The 19,670-nt window shown below is 54.2% G+C and overlaps 5 protein-coding genes across 5 annotated transcripts; 2 read left to right on the top strand and 3 right to left on the bottom strand.

Annotated features, from left to right (window-relative positions):
• The first annotated feature begins 213 nt into the window (after positions 1-213).
• Positions 214-2,577, top strand: ACET3X_005553 (uncharacterized protein). Its single transcript, XM_069451770.1, has 4 exons — positions 214-423; positions 483-632; positions 739-1,656; positions 1,712-2,577. Exons 1-4 carry the CDS (start codon positions 405-407, stop codon positions 2,350-2,352), a joined length of 1,728 nt encoding a protein of 575 aa, XP_069307597.1. The 5' UTR covers positions 214-404; the 3' UTR covers positions 2,353-2,577.
• A 7,051-nt stretch (positions 2,578-9,628) lies between these two features.
• Positions 9,629-12,776, bottom strand: ACET3X_005552 (uncharacterized protein; the record flags this gene model as incomplete). Its single annotated transcript, XM_069451769.1, has 3 exons — positions 9,629-9,727; positions 9,993-10,765; positions 11,285-12,776. The coding sequence occupies 3 exons, from the start codon at positions 12,774-12,776 to the stop codon at positions 9,629-9,631; spliced, it is 2,364 nt and encodes a 787-aa protein (XP_069307596.1).
• A 502-nt stretch (positions 12,777-13,278) lies between these two features.
• Positions 13,279-14,031, bottom strand: ACET3X_005551 (uncharacterized protein; the record flags this gene model as incomplete). Its single annotated transcript, XM_069451768.1, has 5 exons — positions 13,279-13,311; positions 13,359-13,448; positions 13,499-13,718; positions 13,789-13,811; positions 13,900-14,031. 5 exons carry the CDS (start codon positions 14,029-14,031, stop codon positions 13,279-13,281), a joined length of 498 nt encoding a protein of 165 aa, XP_069307595.1.
• Positions 14,032-14,429: 398 nt separating this feature from the next.
• Positions 14,430-15,115, bottom strand: ACET3X_005550 (uncharacterized protein; the record flags this gene model as incomplete). Its single annotated transcript, XM_069451767.1, has 2 exons — positions 14,430-14,825; positions 14,879-15,115. 2 exons carry the CDS (start codon positions 15,113-15,115, stop codon positions 14,430-14,432), a joined length of 633 nt encoding a protein of 210 aa, XP_069307594.1.
• A 1,659-nt stretch (positions 15,116-16,774) lies between these two features.
• On the top strand, positions 16,775-19,644 carry ACET3X_005549 (uncharacterized protein). The gene is made up of 6 exons (XM_069451766.1): positions 16,775-16,960; positions 17,181-17,322; positions 17,400-17,472; positions 17,532-18,020; positions 18,067-18,574; positions 18,667-19,644. Exons 2-5 carry the CDS (start codon positions 17,311-17,313, stop codon positions 18,552-18,554), a joined length of 1,062 nt encoding a protein of 353 aa, XP_069307593.1. The 5' UTR covers positions 16,775-16,960; positions 17,181-17,310; the 3' UTR covers positions 18,555-18,574; positions 18,667-19,644.
• Positions 19,645-19,670: the final 26 nt, after the last annotated feature.

Here is a 19,670-nt window from a genome sequence, read left to right as displayed (position 1 = left end):
TCTCCGGTGCGCTCACGTCACTGTGGTAACTGGGCCCAACGAAAGGCCGGGCAAGACAGGCTTGAGATATCGCGTGCAATTGCGCAATCGCTTCCAAGATCTGCCGACCCATACAACAACCCGCTTTGTGCTCTAGTCTCTGCAAGCAGAGAAAATCCAGAGACGCCCATGGGTCAACAACCGGGAACTAGATCCAGTCGTGTTGGCAGAAACCCGGGGATTAAAAAGCTCAGTGCTCCCGGTCCCGTCTTGTAGTTTCTTAGTCGCGCATCTTTACCTTTGAGTGACCCAAAATACCCCTTTGCGAAGACAGCCTTGTGTAGTCAGGAACGACATCAAGCTTTCGCTGGCATATTTCGACAGACTTTTACTCCAATCTTTTGTCCCCCGCACATTCTGTAGAGATGGCGAACGCACCCCATGGTGAGCTGCCTAGCAAACTTGTGAAGCTGGTAACAGACGCTGACGGTGGGCGACAATAGGCGGCGTCCTCAAGGACCTGATCGCACGCGATGCGCCCCGCCGCAAGGAACTCTTCGACGAGGCCGAGAAGCTCCCCGCCATTGTCCTGTCCGAGAGGCAGCTTTGCGACTTGGAGCTCATCCTCAACGGAGGTTTTTCACCCTTGGAGGGTAAGTCGTCATCCCGCCGCGCTAGGCGAGGGGCACGGCAGAGCCACACCCCTCGTGTTTGCAGTGTTTGCAGCGAAACGACCAGACCCCTGACAGCAGCATGCAGGATTCATGAACCAGAAGGACTACGACGGCGTCGTTTCCAACAACCGTCTCGCCGACGGCAACCTCTTCTCCATCCCCATCACGCTCGATGTCTCGAAACAGACGATCGATGAAGTCGGTGTCAAGCAAGGAGCGCGCATTGCGCTACGCGACTTCCGCGACGACCGCAACCTCGCCATCCTTACCGTCGACGACGTGTACCAGCCAGACAAGGAGAAGGAGGCCAAGGAAGTCTTCGACAAGGACGGCGACGTAGCACACCCCGCGATCAAGTACCTCTACGAGACCGTCAAGGAGTACTATGTCGGCGGTAAGCTCGAGGCCATCGACCGCCTAGAGCACTACGACTACGTCGGCCTCCGCTACACGCCCGCAGAGCTGCGTCTGCACTTTGACAAGCTTGGCTGGTCCAAGGTCGTCGCATTCCAGACGAGGAACCCCATGCACCGCGCCCATCGCGAGCTCACAGTCCGCGCTGCCCGCGCCCGCCAGGCCAATGTGCTCATCCACCCCGTCGTTGGCCTGACCAAGCCCGGTGACATCGACCACTTCACCCGTGTCCGTGTCTACCAGGCGCTGATGCCGCGTTACCCCAACGGCATGGCTGTTCTGGCCCTGCTGCCGCTTGCTATGCGCATGGCTGGTCCCCGCGAGGCTATCTGGCACGCTATTATCCGCAAGAATCACGGTGCTACGCACTTTATTGTTGGTCGTGACCACGCTGGGCCAGGCAAGAACTCAAAGGGCGTTGACTTTTACGGCCCGTACGACGCTCAGGATGCGGTCGAGAAGTACAGGGATGAGCTTGGTATCGAGGTCGTGCCCTTCCTCCAGATGACCTACCTCCCCGACTCGGACGAGTACAAGCCCAAGAACGAGGTTGAGCAGGGCGTCAAGACGCTCGACATTTCCGGAACCGGTACGTTACCTTCTTTCCATTTCCGACCATCTCAAAAACTAACAAAGCACAACAGAGCTCCGCAAGCGTCTCCGCTCCGGCCAAGAGATCCCCGAATGGTTCTCCTACCCCGAAGTCGTCCGCGTGCTCCGCGAATCCCACCCACCCCGCAGCCAACAAGGCTTCACCGTCTTCCTGACTGGCTACCAAAACTCCGGCAAAGACGCCATCGCACGCGCCCTCAACGTCACACTGAACCAGCAAGGCGGGCGCTCCGTCTCGCTCCTCCTCGGCGACACCATCCGCAGCGAGCTCTCGAGCGAACTCGGCTTCAGCCGCTCCGACCGCGACAAGAATATCGCGCGCATCGCGTTTGTGGCCGCGGAGCTGACAAAGGCCGGTGCGGCCGCGATTGTGGCGCCCATTGCGCCGTTTGAGGACTCGAGGAAGGCGGCGAGGCAGACGGTCGAGCGCTTTGGCTCATTCTTCTTGGTCCATGTTTCGACGCCGCTTGAGCATGCCGAGAAGACGGATAAGCGTGGTATCTATGCCAAGGCGCGTGCGGGTGAGATCAAGGGCTTCACGGGTGTGGATGACCCGTATGAGGCGCCGACGAATGCTGATCTGACTGTGGATCTGTCGACGACTAATGTCAGGACAGCGGTGCATCAGATTGTCTTGCTGCTGGAGAGCCAGGGTCTGCTTACGCAGTTGTAGATGTGTGGCGGGGAAGAGGTGCGTATTCTTTGGATCGAGGCGACGAGGGAAATACTTTTCTTTTTTACGGATTATGATTAGATGGTTATGGGATTGGCCTGGCTTATGAAATGCTGGGGTTCAAGATGCATGGCATAGATGATGGGGTACCTAGACATGAAGTTTAGACGATTGGTTATGAAGAGCAGCATGGTTGCTTTCTGTATTTGGAATATACAGGTCGAGTCGATGAATTGCGCTTATCGATCTTGATGTTATAACAGTATGGTACGGTTTGGAGGCGTGTCTGTGACTACTTGTCGCTGGCCCCAGAACGACTATACTGTTAGGTATAGTGTTTCCGACATTCCCTTCCTTCTGTATCCTCATCTCCCCATATCCATCTCAGTCTCCCTGCTCACACAAACCACCCAGCAGCGACCGCAAGCCCCCCACCAATCACCGCAGCAAACTGCGCATCTGACACACGATTAGCATACATCCCACTCCTGAACTAATCATACACCCAAAGTACAAAACCAGGGCAGAGAAAGGGCATTACCTTTTGTAGATCCCGCCGCACCCACAGCAGCCGTCGCACTCGGACTCTGCGCCACCCTCTCCGAAACACTGCTCGCAGCCGACGCCAACGCCGACGAAAAAGCGTCAGAAGCAAGCGACGACACGGCTGATTGGGCGGCTGAAGTAGCTTCTGCGGGGGGTTGTGTGGATGTGGTGAGTGCGGTTCCTGATGCTGTTGTTTCGGCGTCGGAGAGGGCTTGGTCTTGGGCGAGAGTGGGGGAAGGGAGGGTGATGAAGATGGAGATGAAGATGGGGAGGAGGAGGGGGAGGAGGGTGGAGGGGTACATTGTGGTCGGTGGGTGGTGGGGAGTTGGGGTGATGTTGCGTATGTACCTAGGGGATGTGGATTGAGTGAGTAAAGACGTGTATGAATGTCTGCTTATAGATGTGATTGTATCCTCCAAACCGTTGTCTCATAACAACATTGCTGAAAGAACAGCCCATTATCTCATCCCGTCCGCCGCCTCCCAGTATGACCCAAAACCACATTCCATGACGCCGAGTCCTCTAAACTAAACCACTCAATACGCACAACGTACGTACGTACACTCAGCCTCTTACCCCAAGTCGTCAGGATAACAAGCCACAATTCCTATTGCAAGCATACAATCGACCTTAGACAATTGACATACCTACGGCGCAAGCGTTCCGTGGTCATAGCGGAGGTTCAGTCATAGCCATAGATGTTCGCGTATAGAAGCACATGTTTTGATGCAAGGCTGTCCTATGGCCCGGAGTACTGGGACGGGCTAGGAGGCGATCGAGAAAACGCATATGATGATGCAGTGTAGATCGGACAAGTGATGCAAGTGATGACGTTTTGGGTATCCGCGGGCGCTAGTGGCGTGGGCACCTCAGGGTGCTGTGGGGGGGGATGGTGGTTCGCTTCCTTTGATAGAATTGGAGTTTGAATCGAGATCCTATTGGAATTTTCAAGGAGTTGAATGTATGTTTATAACTATCGAATTACTTCTCGTGTGCTGCATAGCTTTGTATCGGGTAGCGTACTACCAACATGTCCCCAACACGACCCTCACTCTTACACCCTCCATTATTCTCCTACATGAATGCATTCAAAGCCGCACCACCAACACCAAGCAACGCAGCATAGTTCACCTCTGTAATACGTCAGCCCACCCATCTCAATATCGCAACAACCGCGTCCTCCGAGTTAACTCACCATGAGCACTGGCACCACCCGTACTAGTCGCCGCAGCCGAAGCAACAGACGCCGACGACGCAGAGAGAACCGATGCAGCCGAAGAATACGCGGAAGGATCGATACCACCAAGGGTACTGGAAACACCAGCCGGAATCTCTTGCGCGGTGGTTAGTACGCCAAGGAGGGTGATGAGGTGTAATGGTTTTGAGAACATGATTTCGAAATGTATGTTTGCGATACGTGATATTCGTTGTATCTGGCGGTATGCACAAATCTAGGTACGTTGTTCAATGGAGTGAAGGGTTCTGGTAGTTGCACATGCGACTTGATACTCGATTGAGTCAGTTGGATCTACCTTACATACCATCATGTTTTGCTACGACTACGTGTATGACGCAGGTGTTACAATTAGTTGACATTCTAGTCGTTCCATACAAAATGCTTCTTCTTGTTTAGGACATATCATACTTCGGTAGATGCGGTTAGCGAGCTTCTTAGTATGACATAGCTTGTGCTTAGCGCGAATCTACGCAAGGTGAATGACGTGGTTGAGACGGAACTTGGTCTTGAGATAGACAACTCACAACACAGGGATATGGGTATTAAGACTTATTTCTAAAGGGTACGTATATAATGACACTTAGCTAAGACATGGGTTTAGAAACCGTTTAGCATCGCATCACTTGCCGCCGCGAAATCACGTGTACGCGGTAAACAAGACACCGTAGAAAGAACTCTGTTTAGGGTCTAGGTATCTATATCCTCACATTTCCACGCCTCGAGCAACAAAGTAGCAAGCCGATTTCCTCTTACCATATATCCTGCACGCACACGTAGCGCACACACCCTCAAGTAATCACTTTGCCCATCCCCACGCTCAGCGTCCTCGAATCGGATTTGTTGTACCAGCTCCTTGTGCAGCCTTTGCCTGGAATCTAGCTGTCTGTGGTTGCTGCGGTTGCGATGACTTCGCTGCCGTATCCGCCCCAGCCCCTTTTTCTACTCCACTGGGAGTAAGCCCGGAGCCATATATAACTGCACCCGGCGGCTTCACTGCAAATGCTGGAGCTTGCTGATGCTGTTGACTTCCAGTCCCAGGAACAGTCTTCTCTCGTCCAAAGAATTCCGATATCTTTGACGTAGGACTGCGTCGTGGCTTCAGTGAATCCCGACGAGCGAGCGGTTGCGATTTGTGATCAGCCTGTTGGGTAGCTGGTGACGTGTTCACATTTGCATTTGCGCTTGAGGAAGCGAGAGCACCTGCCCTATGGGGCCAGGATATGGGCATAGCATACGGGTCACTTGAACTAGACTCGTGTATTCCATGTGAGGTTACACGGCGTGAGAGGGCTGGATTGACATCACTTCGATTTGGCCGCGGGCCTGACTGGATTTGCTGCTCTGCGCCTGGGTCTGTTCGCTGATTCATTTCCAGTGAACCTTCTGCTGGCTGCGGTCCGGATTGTTTACTCCCCGTGTTGAATGCTGGGCCTGATGAGATTGCACCAAGGAATCCTTGTGACATTCGCAAAGTAGGTCCGTCTCCTCCTTTTCTTGTTGTCCTATATCCTGGCAATGCCGCTCGGGATACTGGCACACGTGTTCCTGGCGCAGTGGATGGTCTTCGACTATCTGCTCGTCTGGAACTCGATGCCGTCGTTGCCTTTCGCGTTGGGATTCTGGCAACTGTTGGCGCTCGGTCTTCTCGAGTGGCCGACGACCTGCGTCGTGTTTTCGTCCTCTTGACTGACGATGACGGCCTTCGTGTGGCAGGTGTTGGGTTCTCTCCTGCAGGCTTGGAGGCCGTGATGCCACGCGCTCCTCCTGCGGTGGCGCGACGGATGTCTTCTCGCGCGATGGGAGCCTCTTCTTCTGCACTTGCTGCTGAAAGCCTTCTTTGGCTACGTTTATCTCCGTTAGTTGGTTTTTGTGACGCTCCTGGACGCCAGGGGCCGACTGTACTGCTGATTCTGGCGTTGTCATCGTCGGAGTCCTCACCCGATCCATCAATTCCACGGCGGATGTAGATGTCTTGATCGCCTTGTGAAATATTGGGATATGTATGCGTAGGATCTTCTTCCAAGACCATCTTCGTTTGTCTTCTGGCGTTACTTTCCTCGCCTCTTGGTACTCTTGACCGTCTTGTTGGCTTTTGGGCTTGCTTCTGCGGCGCTTGAGTACTAGGTACTTCCAACACTCTGCTCGGCGATCGATCCGACTCCCCTTCGTTTGACGGGCCTTCTTTCTAGGGAACCCGAGACAGGCTCTGTCGCCTTTCCGGCGGTTGAGTACTTTCTCTGGGCGCTGTTTTTTCTTTTGCGGCTGGACCTTCGATGTCGGTTGGCCTGTGAACGTCTCTGCGGATTGGGCTTTAGGTATCTTCTTCTCGCGATTCTCGAACTGTAAGAGGGACTTGAACTTTAGTATCCGGCCCAGCCTGGAACTCAGATGCTTGGGTGCTGACAGGAACTTCCGTCTGTGTGCGGAGAATGTGCCGAGGCTGCGATCGGCGGCGAGAGGGTCCTGACGAAAGACGGCGCGGAGATTGTCGCTGCGGTTCGTCTCGACAGGAGGTTTCGATTGCTGAAGCTGCTTGATGGACGGAGCAACTGTTCTTTCGAGAAGGCGAGGACTGGGGCTGTGTATCGTCGTCAATGCGGTCTGGAAGGATTGGAGCGATTGGGTAGTAGTCGTCCTTGCAAGCGTAGACGGAGGTCTGCCTTGATCGAGTGTCGGCTCTTCGGAGAGGGATGACATCGGAAACTCGACGATAGGCGGACCGTCTGACTTGACTCGGATAGCTCTTTTGCCTTTTTTGCGTTCCCCCTGGGACTTTTGGTGACCCAGGTGCCGCGTCCCGAAAGGGCTCGACAGATGATGGATCCAGAGCGAGCTGACTAGGTCGGCGAGATGGGCTTTCTTCCTCTACTTCTGCAGGAGATTCCTTAGGCTTAGGCCCAATCCTCAACCATCCCCGCTTTTTGGGCAGGCTTTCGGCCTTTGGCTTTGGTGATGGCGTTTGAGTATCCGGCTTCGTCCATGAAGGTGTGTCGCGCAGCGGATATGCTGGTGCTGGCGGATATTGCTGCTCAGGCGGGTAGTTTGCGACTTTCTTTGGCTTCTGCTTAGGGCTTCTAGGTTGCATCCCGGTTTTCATTTGCTTGCCAATCGTCTCTGGAGGGGGCGCTGTGATCCCAGGAGCAGCACTGCTGCGTCTACGACCTGCTGTGCGAGGTCCAGTCGGTATTCGTGTCATTCTTCTCTCAATCAGAGGATTTTCATTGCCCGGACTCTCAACGTCAGTGTGCACTGAAGACACAAAGTCCGCGACAGGCGGTGCGACATCGGCAGCATCACTACTTCGCCTATGATGTGATCCATTAGGTATCGTCAATATCCGTGGTATGCCGGGTTGAGTCTCTCGTGTAGCTTGCGTTATGCGTGTTCCGAGTTGACGATGTTGATCAGGCTGATCTCCAGCATCAGCATGGGAAACTGGCTCCGGATTGGGCGAGAAGTGGGTAGTAGGTGCTCTCCCAGCTTGCCTAATCAAGTCTTCGCGCCCGTGATCTTCAGGCGATACAGTTATGCTTTGACTTCGAGAGTCGTTTTCTTTGTTCAGCGGCTCTTCCGCTACCCTTTGGTAGATATAGGATTCAAATGACTCCGTATCAGGCGTCCAATTTGAAGTGGGTACATCTTCTATCGCCGGTGGGGTCTCGAATGGAAGGACAGCTTTTGCTGCTTCACAGATCGTCACTCTGCGCGTGGGCTGACGTGTAGCGGCGCGCCGTGGAATGGATGGTACGGGCGAACCTTCTTCACCAGGCGTCAAATCAGGAGATGTGTTGAGCTTACCAGTTGGCAATTTGCTCGTCGGACGAACCGCTGGCGAAGACCGACGCTCAATAGGGTGTGAGACCTGGTTGGGTCCATCGTTTTCGGCCAGGAGTAAGGGGGGAGACTTCTCAACTTCAAAAGATTCATTCCGCGATACAGCTGATGGCGCTGTGTTTCTACGGCCCGCTTGCGTTGGCTGGCGCGGAACCACATGCGAGACAAAAGGTACCTCTGCCAAGCCCTCCGTGACGGGCGACGAGATAGATCCGATCGAATCCGGACGCTTGGAGGATGATGGCATCGTACTTGTCCGACGACCTTGAAGCGTAGGCCGGCGTAAAGCTACGCGGGACGAGACAGGCTGTTCAAGCATCGCTTCCACAACAGGAGTGACATTGGAAGACATGGAAGCAGGTTCAACTGAGGACGGAAACTCGGCCTCTTGAGATTCAGACTGGGGAGTAGGAGTATCAGGAACAACAGTAGTTGATCTGCGAATCCGTTCTACTGGAGACTGCAACCCCGCGTTCAGCGGCGTGTTAGACTCCAGCTCTGACATTACTGGTTGCTGTACACTTGGTTGCAATTCCGGTTCATCCTCGTCGCTGGAAGATAGTGGCTGTTGTTGAGACACAGTTGTGATTCGACGAATTTGCCGGGCTGAGAGCAGATCTCCAGGCTCGTTCTGATAAGCCGGCGAGAGAGTAGTGGTTCGATGTATTCTTTCTACCGAAGGCTGAAATCCAGATTCCTCTCCTTCGACCAGCAATAGCGGCGGAGAATCTTCGGACTCACAGGAAGTCGCACCATGCTCTTGCTCTTCTCTCTCTTGCGGCTGCTCCAACGGCACCTCTGTAGTTGCCCTACGGATTCGCTCTACCGGAGGTAAGGATCCTGACTCCTCATCCTTCTGCTCACCAGCATCAAGGGCTGTCGATGATTCCCAAGCTGGTTTGCGTTCCAAAACGGTAGCAGTCCTACTAATACATTGTACAGGAGGTAAGAACTCAGACTGGTCTTGCTCTTGTATAAGTGACGATTCTATGCTTGCCCTCCGCTGCTCAGTAGGTGCCACGGTGTTCACCCGGCTCAACTGCCGTACTGGGGGTAAAGTCCGTGAATCTTCCATCTCTTCATTGATCTGCGACTGCGTCCTTACTCGCCGCTGCTGAGCCAGTGCCACAGCAGTCGACCGACGAAGCCCCTGTACTGGTGGTAGGGACTCTGACTCCGTCTCATCAACAAACGGCGGAGATCTATTCTGAGATGCGAGCCCTGAGAAGGTACCATGACGCCTAAATCCCTCCATTGAATCTCTTCTCAAAAAGATCCTTGCCGGTTCAGGAGAGACTGTCTTCATCCTGCGGATCCGTTGCACAGTAGGAAGAATATCGGGTTCTTGTTCTTGGAAAACCAGCGGGGATACTGCGCGATCAGACTCCCTGACGGTCGGCTGTCGCGAGCGCTTCAAAGTTGCCTTCTTTGTGGATAAACAACGCACAGTCTCTATAGAAGCTATCTCCGTACACCTTGGAGATGACAAGCCTGGAACAACACGTGGCGACGACAAATCGAGAGACATCGGTCGATTTTCAGAACTCCTCAACGACATAGCGACCTCAACTTCAGAGAGTCTGCGTCGCAACTGAGAGGCAAAATCCTCAGGCGGAGTAGTCTCAGATGATGCAGAGGAGAACGTCCTTGTACCTTGTTTCACGAGTTGGGAGATGGGAGATGCGACTGCACATCGCTGTCGAGTATCGGAGCGCTGTATGCACTGGAATGCTTCGGCTTCTGGGCTTGGTAGACAATCTAAGACAACGAAAGAGAACGCCCTTGTAATGTTCCCTCGAGATAGCGGCAAAGCGACCGAAGGCCTGTGACGTGTAGTAGAACGTTGAACGTCTTGCAGCTCATCTCCCTCTAAATCCAGTGGAAGATCCGATTCGTATGCAGGCGCAACGACTGAAGACCGGCGGCACGTATCAGCGCGTTGAATCTTTTGTGGTTGTTCTATATCCATGTCTGATGGAAGCTCGTGCTCTTCTTCGTGCATAGCCGTCGGTGTGGCACTGACCTCGCCCTCGTTGGCAGGCTCGTACTCAGTCCCTGGCAATGTCTGCAGGACAGCCGTGACGGAAGCAACAGCAGCAGGAAGCTCGTCTCTCGCTACTCTCAGCACCTCCTCGATCTCCTCTGGCGAAGCGCCGAGAGGAGTTTTGCTGAGTACACGCTGTACGGGTTCGACAACAAGGTCATCTACCATATCCTCATCCCGCAGAGTGAGTCTGCGCGAAGGGCTGGTAGAGGCGCTATCGAGCATACAGTGCACTGATTCAACAAGAGCGTCTGTATGCAATGTAGACATGTGCGAAAGGCGGGTAGAAGCTTTATTGAGTACACGCTGTACAGGGTTTACGATAGACTCGTCTCCTAGCTCGGTCTCTTGCTGGTCCTGTAGCTGGACCTCAAAATCTCCAGCAATAGAATCCAGTTCGTCCATAAGCTGCTTTCGCGCCTCTGAAAGCTCACTCAGATGTCTTCGTGTCTCCTGTAGCCAATTGTCTTCAGTAACCGGCTCTTTATCCGTAGCCTTGTCTTCTATGGCCTCGATAGAAACGTCTGGATGACACGATCCAGATTCCCGAGGCGCACTTTCATACGGCGCGTTGCGAAACATATCGTCATCGGTTGCCGTGGGCTTTCGCTCGAGATCGACGCCGAGATCATCAGCTGCGGAGTTTACCAAGTCGACAAGGTCAGGTATCGACTGCAATGCATCGCGCAGACTGTGACGAGGGTCGTTGAGGTTTGGCTTGAGTTGCCCGGTTGATCCCACATTAAGCTTTTCTGCTGCTTTGGGTGGAATGTATGCACAAGGGTGAAGCGAGTCATCATGTCCTTGGCAAGGTGGTTTGCAACGTTGTTTACAGAGACTGTTGGTCCGGCGTCGCTGTACAAGATCTCCAGATACTCGTCGAAGCTGATGGATACTAGGCTGGCTGCTCTTGATGTTGCTGATGACAGACTGCAAGCTGTTCGCATGCTCTTCGAGGATGTTGTCGATGATGTAACTCAGCTCTTCAGCAAATGCATCTCCGCATCTGTCGGACGGTATACGTTCGGAGTGATGCCTTCGGCGTCTCCGCTTACGACGAACATCATCATTCGATGGTTTCAGAGAAGAGATTGTAGAGGTCGAAGATTCAGACAAGGCTCGTCCGCGTGTTCGCCGTTGGGTGGCTGGCAGTTCTTCAGCCGGCTGTGCTCGAGTTGAGCATTGCCGACACATCTTCTTCTGTGCATTGCCCCGATGCTCGCTCTTACCCATGTATGAGAAGTGACCGCACGCCCGTTTGGTCCACTTACCAGGGTCTTGCAGTGGCCTACTGGTTCTGTTCGTGCCGTGTGACTTGATTCTTGCACCTGGAAACCCAAAATCTTGCGTGACGCGACGTCCGTACCCTTGTCGATTGTCGACGTCGTCCGGAACTTCAATCTCATGATACTTCTCTTCAACACCAATGTTGGCTGTTGGGACTGGACTTGAAACAGTGCTTCGTCGAGAAAAACTGAAGTCACTTGCTCCGTCGTGACCAAGATTCCTTGATGAAATTTCTGCGGCTCGCCTGCGAACATTGATAGACTTTCCAGATTGATAGAGAGAAGTTTTAGCATCCGTGCTCGAACTCCACTCAGCGACGCGATCGATAGATTCCTTCGAAGAACTGCCAGTCTCAGTCAAAGAAGCAGTTTGTGATCCACTGCGCCTGAGTCGTTTGGGGAAAGCTCCTTGGTCTTCTTCGAAAGTTCTTCGAAGATTGCGACCAGACTTCGCACGTCTGCCTTCTTGTTGCGACTGGGTATTGGGAGGTTCGGCTGCTCTGGTCTCAGCAGCTGGCACTGAACTGTGGGTGGAAAGGTCTCTCACAGCTTCGGCAGCGGGCTCTGGCTTATCAACTAAGCTTTGATCTCCATTGCCCACGAGTGGTTCCTCCGGTATAGGAGCTTGAGCAGAGCTATCACTCGCGGCCTGTAAATTGATACCGAAAGGCTTGACGTCTTGAGGTGTGCCTACAAAGTTGTTCGTAGACCTTCGGCGACCGATGGGCTCTCGTTCAACATCTTGCCCGTACTGCTCCCCATTTTCAGGCATGTCCATGGGAGATGTAGCTCTTCCGACGGTGATAGTGGGAGCATGTTCGTCCGCCGCAGCTCGCGTGGGAGGGATCACGGACTGCACAGATTCATTGGTGTCGCCAAAGTCCATCAAAGAAGGCAAAAGTAATCCGACTTCAGGAGATGCCACCTCTGGAGTGGAGGGCACCTTTGGACTTGGGACATGGGTAGGTGCTTCATGAAAAACATTCGGAGGTTGAATCTTCGGTGCGAAGCTCTTCCTGCTGGCGCCGGTCGCTGGAGGTGGAACAAGGGATGTTGACTGGTATTGAGAGGCCCTCGCTTCGAAATACTCCTTGGCAGAGCGAACCGACTTGGGTATCTGTGGTCTTGATGACGAAGGTGCTGTTTTGGGATCGCGTCGTTCTGGCTCCTGGGCTCGAGATTGCGGCTTGGAGTCAGATGGACCAGACGCGCGTGACGCTGTCTCGATACCAGAGCCAGCTTGGGCAGGTGGTACTGCTGTTGTCGTCACTCCCTTCGGCTCACGGTAAGGATGTTCGACCTTGTCCAAGACTTGGCCGTAGGGATTCCTGCCCTGGAGATAGGCAGGTGTTTTGCGACCAGCTGGAAACGGTTGAGATTCGCTCGAAGACTGTGGAGGGGGCGAAGCTGGTAGGTTACTCGACTTGCGTCTAGATGTTGTGAGGTGTAGCTGCTTCGGGTCCTCGACTCCCGGCATCGTGACAGGAGCTTCGAATCTACCCTGCCTAGTTCTTATGCTCGATGGTTGTTGGCTGTGCTCGCGTGGTCCCGCATTGGTAGCTCGGGACGCAGAACTTGACGTGGGTTGGTCGAAGCCTCGGGGCATCGGACGCTAAGTCGTGGGGTGATGCTTTGCCAATACGGATATGGCAATGGCGTGGACTTGAATTGATTGGTGACTGTGTAAAGAGAACTGAGAATACTGTGGTAAGGTAAGACACGCTTTAGCAAACTTGGGCTAGGTAAGACAGGGAATTCAAGACAAACAGATAAGACGATAGCAATGAAGGTAATGTGAAGTTCGTAGGGTTGCTGGTTGTAGGGGAATATGATCAAGGGAGACAAATTGCAAGAAGTTTGCGGTGTTTTCTTCACCTCATGGAGCTCCTTCTATTCTTTGGGCGCGGAAAGCACGCATGCTCTGCATTTGCTACTATACATACCACGCATACCGTGCTCAAGGAACGCTATTGACACATTTACTTCAACGCGGCCTGGAGGCTCTCGAGAACCTATGTCATGTCAGTACTTGCTGTGTGGCTACACCCATCTTACGCACCTCGAGCTCGATCTTGGCCTCGGCAATGTCAGTCTCGCTGCCGCTTCCGCTGGCGATCTTCTGTGCCTCGGCGATCTGGTTCCTGACAGCCTGTCCCTGTGTCAGTCGCTATTTCTCCAATGCCGCGTGTTCGTTCGTACCTCGGCGCTGAAGTCCTCCAATGGGTAGCCCTCGACGGCGTTGATGCTGAGGACGGAGTTTGGCTGCACGACGGCAAATCCACCAGACAGGAAGAACTGCTTGCTGCCGCCCTGCTCCTCGATGATCTCGACTAGGCCGGGCTTGAGCTGCTCAATCGAGGCAACGTGGTTGGCCAGAACACCCATGTCACCAGTTTCCGCGGGCAGGTTGACCTGGACACTACAAACAGCCTCAAGTCAGTTTTCGCGCTTTCGCATTGCGGGATCGGCCGGGGTCTCGAGGGACATACACATCCTGGGACTTGTAGATGGACTGTCGGTAGTCAGTTAGCCTCTGCTTTCCAGCAAGAATTCCAGCCACATGTATTCCCCCACACGTCGCGACGGGCGGTATGGCGTACCTGATGCGGGAGAGCTAGGGAGAGCTTGATCTTGTCGTTGGCGACTTCGGCGTATCCTCTGCGCTGGATGGGGCGGGCAATGGCAGCGGGCCTCGCGCGGAGGGCGGCTCGGGCGATGCGGAGGGAGCTCATGATGGACGAAGTGGTGGGGCAATGGCAATGCGTGTCGGAAGTTGGGTGTGCTGCGAAGTTGAGTTTCTGCGGCCCCGGGCTCTTCGCGGGATTAGCCGAAAAGGTACCGCCAAGGCGGTTAGCATCACCAGCGACCATCTGAACATGAACGCGGCGACAACGCGAAGCAGCTGGTTTCTTTGTAGGGTACGGCTTGTAAGAAGTAGTTTGTACGCAGTGGAGGAATCGATGCTAGGCGAGAATTCACTCAGGTTGAAAGGTCGAGCATGTACAATCAAGTGTCTGTATTCAATAACTCCGGGGTATCTTAATCGCAAAACGCCCATTCTGAGACCCAGAACATGTCCACTCCGTTGTGCTTCAAACTCATGCTTTCTGATGCTTCATGTTGGTGGACATCAATCGTCGTAGAACTGCTGTGGCGCGGCCATGCTCATCCTCAACTGCCTCTCCCTCTGCTTCGCCTGCAACTCCAGCGTCTCCACAGCATAGCTCAGCCTGTCTTTCTTCGCCTTTAACGTCTTCATCCTCAGTTCTTGCTGTGCGCTGATGGCCTTGCCCCCGCTCCTCTGCGCGGTCCTACTTGCTGGTCGAGAACCTGAACCACCATTGTTGTCACGTCCAAGCCTGCCCTCGTTCAGGTCGCACTTGGCTATGAGGGACTGTTCGCGGCGTTCCAGTTTGTCTAGGTAATTGTCGACGCGCTTGAGTAGGTTGTCGACTTCAGGGCGGATCTCAGAGAGGAGTGCTGACTGCGCGGTCTGGAGGTCTGACTCGGAGATGAGTTCAAAGTGCTTTGACAGAGTTAGTCGAGTGAACATAGTCTGGCACTTGAGGTGCTACTCACCCGCGTCGTCTGCAGTACTTTGGCTAGTCGAGGAAAGTCGCTCACGCCTTGGTCCAGTATGTTGATGGATGAATCGAGCAGTTGCATGCTACTGCGCAGCGAGCCCACACACCCCTCCAGCGCCATAATTGCAAGTGTCTTGAACGGCACAAGCAGAGCCAACTGTGGTGAGCGTAGTGGAAGGTCGCGGGGCTGTTTACCTGCGAGGTGTAAGATCCGTGCGCAGACGCCAAGCATATCGAAGTTCCGGTCGTTCGGCCTGAAAGCTCAACCGCCATCACCGTCATCCCTCGCCGCAACCGTCAATCGATCCATTGCCCCTCCAAAACAAGTCACAATGCCTCTTCTCGGAAGGAAGTTCCCGGCGCAGATCGGTATGTCGGCCTGCACCACGCAGAGAGTGGGGAGCGAAGCTCGAAAAGATGGCTAACCAAAGACCTACAGCCAAGCCCATGTGGCCTTTCTACGTCTCCGGTATGTTGCGCGACTCTGCTTGGACTTGATAAGATATGAGAAAATTACATTGGGCGGAAGTGGAAAGAGCTGGACAACCTGGAGGAGTGAAGGGTCGCTTCGGGAGGATAGGATTAACAAGTTTACCAGGTCTTGTCATCCTCTACGGTGTCAACTCTGCTGCCAACGCCATGGCCCAGGGTGCGTAATCCCCATCCGAAACCCAGCCAGCCGGCTTAATCCGTGTTCGCAAGCTGACCAGCACAGCCGACGAGTACAAGAACGACCCCCGCAACCCAGCCGTCAAGAACCAGGCGCCAAACCACTAAGTCGGATACTCTGCGATATGGGGAGCGGTCTTTGGGTATGCGAGTGCCTTCAGAGGCAGTGTACAATAGCCGCGGGAACGGACGATCAATCGAGATCTCTTACTGAGATGGCTGTATAGACTTGAGCAAAATCAACCCCATCACGAAGACACCATTGCTGTTGCCCTATGGTTCTGGTCACGCGCAGGTGTTCAAGCTTAGTTTGAGCGCAGTACGAATGCAGACAGTGTTGCCGAGTTTCCACAAGCCCCTCTGGTTCAGAGCAGAGGGGTTCAAAGATACCTAGGTACAACTGGGTCATACCATCTAGCCCACTAACGTCTAGACGCAACTGAAGCTCCACCATACTGTGGTCTACTTATAGCCTACTACCATGCGGTGTCAATGGTACTTGAAAACTGAGCATCGGCACTCGAGCCGTATCAAGGCGGTGTCCGGATGCTCTTAGTTTGATTTGTCTTCTGTATCACTAAGCAGCTCTTGGACGGAATCCGCACGCTTATGGTTGCTTTCAGAGGCTAGAAGTGCAGGTGACTACCAGCCCCCAGATATGCGTGACGCGCTGGTCCGCCAGTGTAGCGCGCTTCGTCAGTCTGCATATGTAGAAAGTCCTCGAGATCTTGCAATTGTGACATCACAGCGAGACAGCAGGAGACAATGTTGGGACCGAAGCTTTACTTTGTTTCGTGTGCATAAGCACCTGAGCCGCTACCAGGCTTCCAGACACGTGTGCAGGACCGTCAGTGGTAAAAGTCAGATCTAGCGCAATCGACGCGACAAATATTTACGATGCATCTCGGAGTGCGGCATAATGCATAAAGGGGGCAGAGGTGTGGCTCAGTCGCATGATCGGGCGTCAGGCGAGGGCATTTGAAACGGGCAGTGGCATTTTGACAGTAACACCCTGCCCATGTGCGGAATGCCCATAGGCAGAACGGGGTGATTTGGGTAGCGATTCCTCCGAGCGGCCCAGGGATTAGATTTGCGGTCCGCATGCTTGATACACGGCGGCAGCGGCAACAGCAGCAGTGAAAGAGCTCGTCTAGCGCGCCAAGCGAAGTGGCCGAATACAACCTTGGAAGGCAGGTGGTCCTTCTGCAACCTCTCCGTCTGCGTTCCTTTGATACAGCACCACAACCCCCAGCGTGCTTGTTCGACCAGGCTTTTCCGCTGTTCTGTGCCCGCCAGCCGTCTTTGAGCATCTTGTGCCGCAAGAGCAAACGTCGCCTACCCGCCAGCCCGCACAAAACCCCCCCTCCCCCCTGGTGTCGTGATCCGTTGGGCTCATTCACGTCCTACAGTAAGTCCTGCCTGCCTGCCCGCCCAGCTCGTCAGTCGGCTCCGCCTCTGGCTCGCCTACCCGACCTGTTCTCTCACCACAACGCTCCCGTGTCGCTGGCACTTCCTTTACCTGTCGGTCAACACGCTCTACCGTCGCCCTTAGCGTTTCTCGGCTGCCTACTCCGCTTACTCACCGCCTTGTTGGCTAAAGCCTCATACTGACCGGTCCACTGCAGCAGGCTGATCCTCAAAACACCGCCGCGCCCCCATCGTCACAACAGACGACCCACCCCCTCAACACCACCACCACCTCCTCCTCCTCCACCTTTAACATAGGTCAGCCTCCTCAAGGTTGAACCCGCCGCCAACATGACGACAATGGTACGCTCCGCCCCCACCTGCAGTCACCATGGCAGACAGGCTCCTCTCTGCCGCACCTGGGACTAACACAATATCAGGACCTCCGTGTCGGCAACAAGTACAGAATCGGCCGCAAGATTGGTAGCGGCAGTTTCGGTGACATCTATCTCGGTACGTCGTTGTCGCTTAGCGCCTGCCCTCGCCGTCTCCGGCCCAGCTGACGTACCTAGGTACCAACATCATCTCCGGCGAGGAGATTGCCATCAAGCTCGAGAGCGTCAAGGCCAAGCACCCCCAGCTCGAATATGAGGCCCGCGTCTACAAGTCGCTCGCCGGCGGCGTCGGTATCCCTTTCGTCCGCTGGTTCGGAACCGAGTGCGACTACAACGCCATGGTCTTGGACCTGCTCGGCCCCTCGCTCGAGGACCTCTTCAACTTTTGCAACCGCAAGTTCTCCCTGAAGACCGTCCTGCTCCTTGCCGACCAGCTCATCTCCCGCATCGAGTACATCCACGCCAAGTCCTTCATTCACCGCGACATCAAGCCCGACAACTTCCTCATGGGCATTGGCAAGCGCGGCAACCAGGTCAATGTCATCGACTTTGGTCTGGCCAAGAAGTACCGTGATCCCAAGACTCACTTCCACATCCCTTACAGAGAGAACAAGAACTTGACTGGTACCGCCCGTTACGCCAGCATCAACACTCACTTGGGTGTTGGTATGTATCCCGCATCTCATCCAACTTCACAGGCTAACGTCTACAGAACAATCCCGCCGTGACGACATGGAGTCCCTCGGCTATGTCATGCTTTACTTCTGCCGTGGATCCCTTCCCTGGCAGGGTCTTAAGGCGGCCACCAAGAAGCAGAAATACGACCGCATCATGGAGAAGAAGATGACCACCCCCACCGAGGTCCTCTGCCGCGGCTTCCCCAACGAGTTCGCCATCTACCTCAACTACACCCGCTCCCTCCGCTTCGACGACAAGCCCGACTACTCGTATCTCCGCAAGATCTTCCGCGACCTCTTCGTCCGTGAGGGCTTCCAGTACGACTACGTCTTCGACTGGACCGTCTACAAATACCAGAAGAACGCCCAGGCCATCGCCCAGGCTGCCAACCAGGGCCAGGGCGAGGAAGACGACAAGGGCCGCGGACGCCACGTCACCACCACTGCTGCTGCCAACGCCGGCACGGCAGCGGGAGCCAAGCGCGGTCCGGTCAACGCACGCCAGGAGGGCACCGGAATGTGAGTTCGATATATCTGATCCTCGTAAGGGACCCTCTCCTTTGCGTTTGGTGTTGAGAACGCTTAGCGCGGGGGACGCCAGATACAGATCTTGCTAACCTTCTTCTCTGTTTCAGGCAGCTTCGTTCGGCCAATAAGCGTGGCGGGGACCAGTATGCATCTGGTTACTGATTTGATGCGGCTTTCGATTCGTAATCTCAACTCTTGCGTGGCCGCTTCTTCTGACTCGGCTGCGCGCTCACAACGAATGGGAAATGCGGCACTGCCGTCCTGGCAACATATTGGACGGCGTCGCTCCTTGATCAGTTTATGGGATCCATTCGTCAGACACTTATACGGACCTTGAAAGACATTCCACTGTCTTGCATTTACCACGGCCAGGGGTCTCTGACGACTATCTCATATCTCTGGAAGCTCGACCTACACGGCATCTCAAATTGGCACAACAGTTCGGCTCGCAAGCGACACATCTCAACTCTTTCCGGATCAACAGCCAACAGGTTGTCTTGGAACGTCTTTGCGCAGCTCGCGTCTACTGGGCAGCTCTCCAGCTGATGACTGATCTTTGTTTGACATTGTACTGCTTTCACCTCGCATTAATCCCCCTGCCTGCCCCTTTTTGTTGCTTTCCTGCGGTTCATTAGTAAATTTCCTTTCTGCGTTTCCCCCTTCGGATATGTCTGCCAGCTTGTGGGGAGGTAAAGAGCTTAACAAGGGGACGATTTGTCAAATTGTAATCTGATAGAGAGAGAGAGTGTGTGTGTGTGTGGCTGAAGCTTGGCTGGTTAGACTCTCGAAAGGATTGCGATGGGTGGTGATGGTGTGTGGCTAGATCAGTCTCTTGTGTGTGTGCGTGTGTGTGGATGACGGTATCTCTTTTAACAAAAAGGAGGACCGCACTTCCGGGGACGAAAGGAAAAGAGACGAGAGAGAAAAATTCATCTAGTTTGCTAATCACCGCCCATGCGCGCTTGGAGATGGGGAAAGCTGGTGGGGTAAGAAGGGTGGGGGATGATGATGGTGGTGGAAGTAGTGTGTTTTTGTTTTTGTTGTTTTGTTGTGTTTCTTTGCTTTGCTTGTGTGTTTTATGGAAATATATGGTATTTTGCGAATCCTGGTG

This window comes from Alternaria dauci, chromosome 4 (genome assembly GCF_042100115.1).
Source record: "Alternaria dauci strain A2016 chromosome 4, whole genome shotgun sequence".
NCBI classification, from domain to species: Eukaryota; Fungi; Ascomycota; class Dothideomycetes; order Pleosporales; family Pleosporaceae; genus Alternaria; species Alternaria dauci.
The sequence above is the reverse complement of the archived record's forward strand: the minus strand, read 5'-3'. Positions and strand labels throughout refer to the sequence as shown.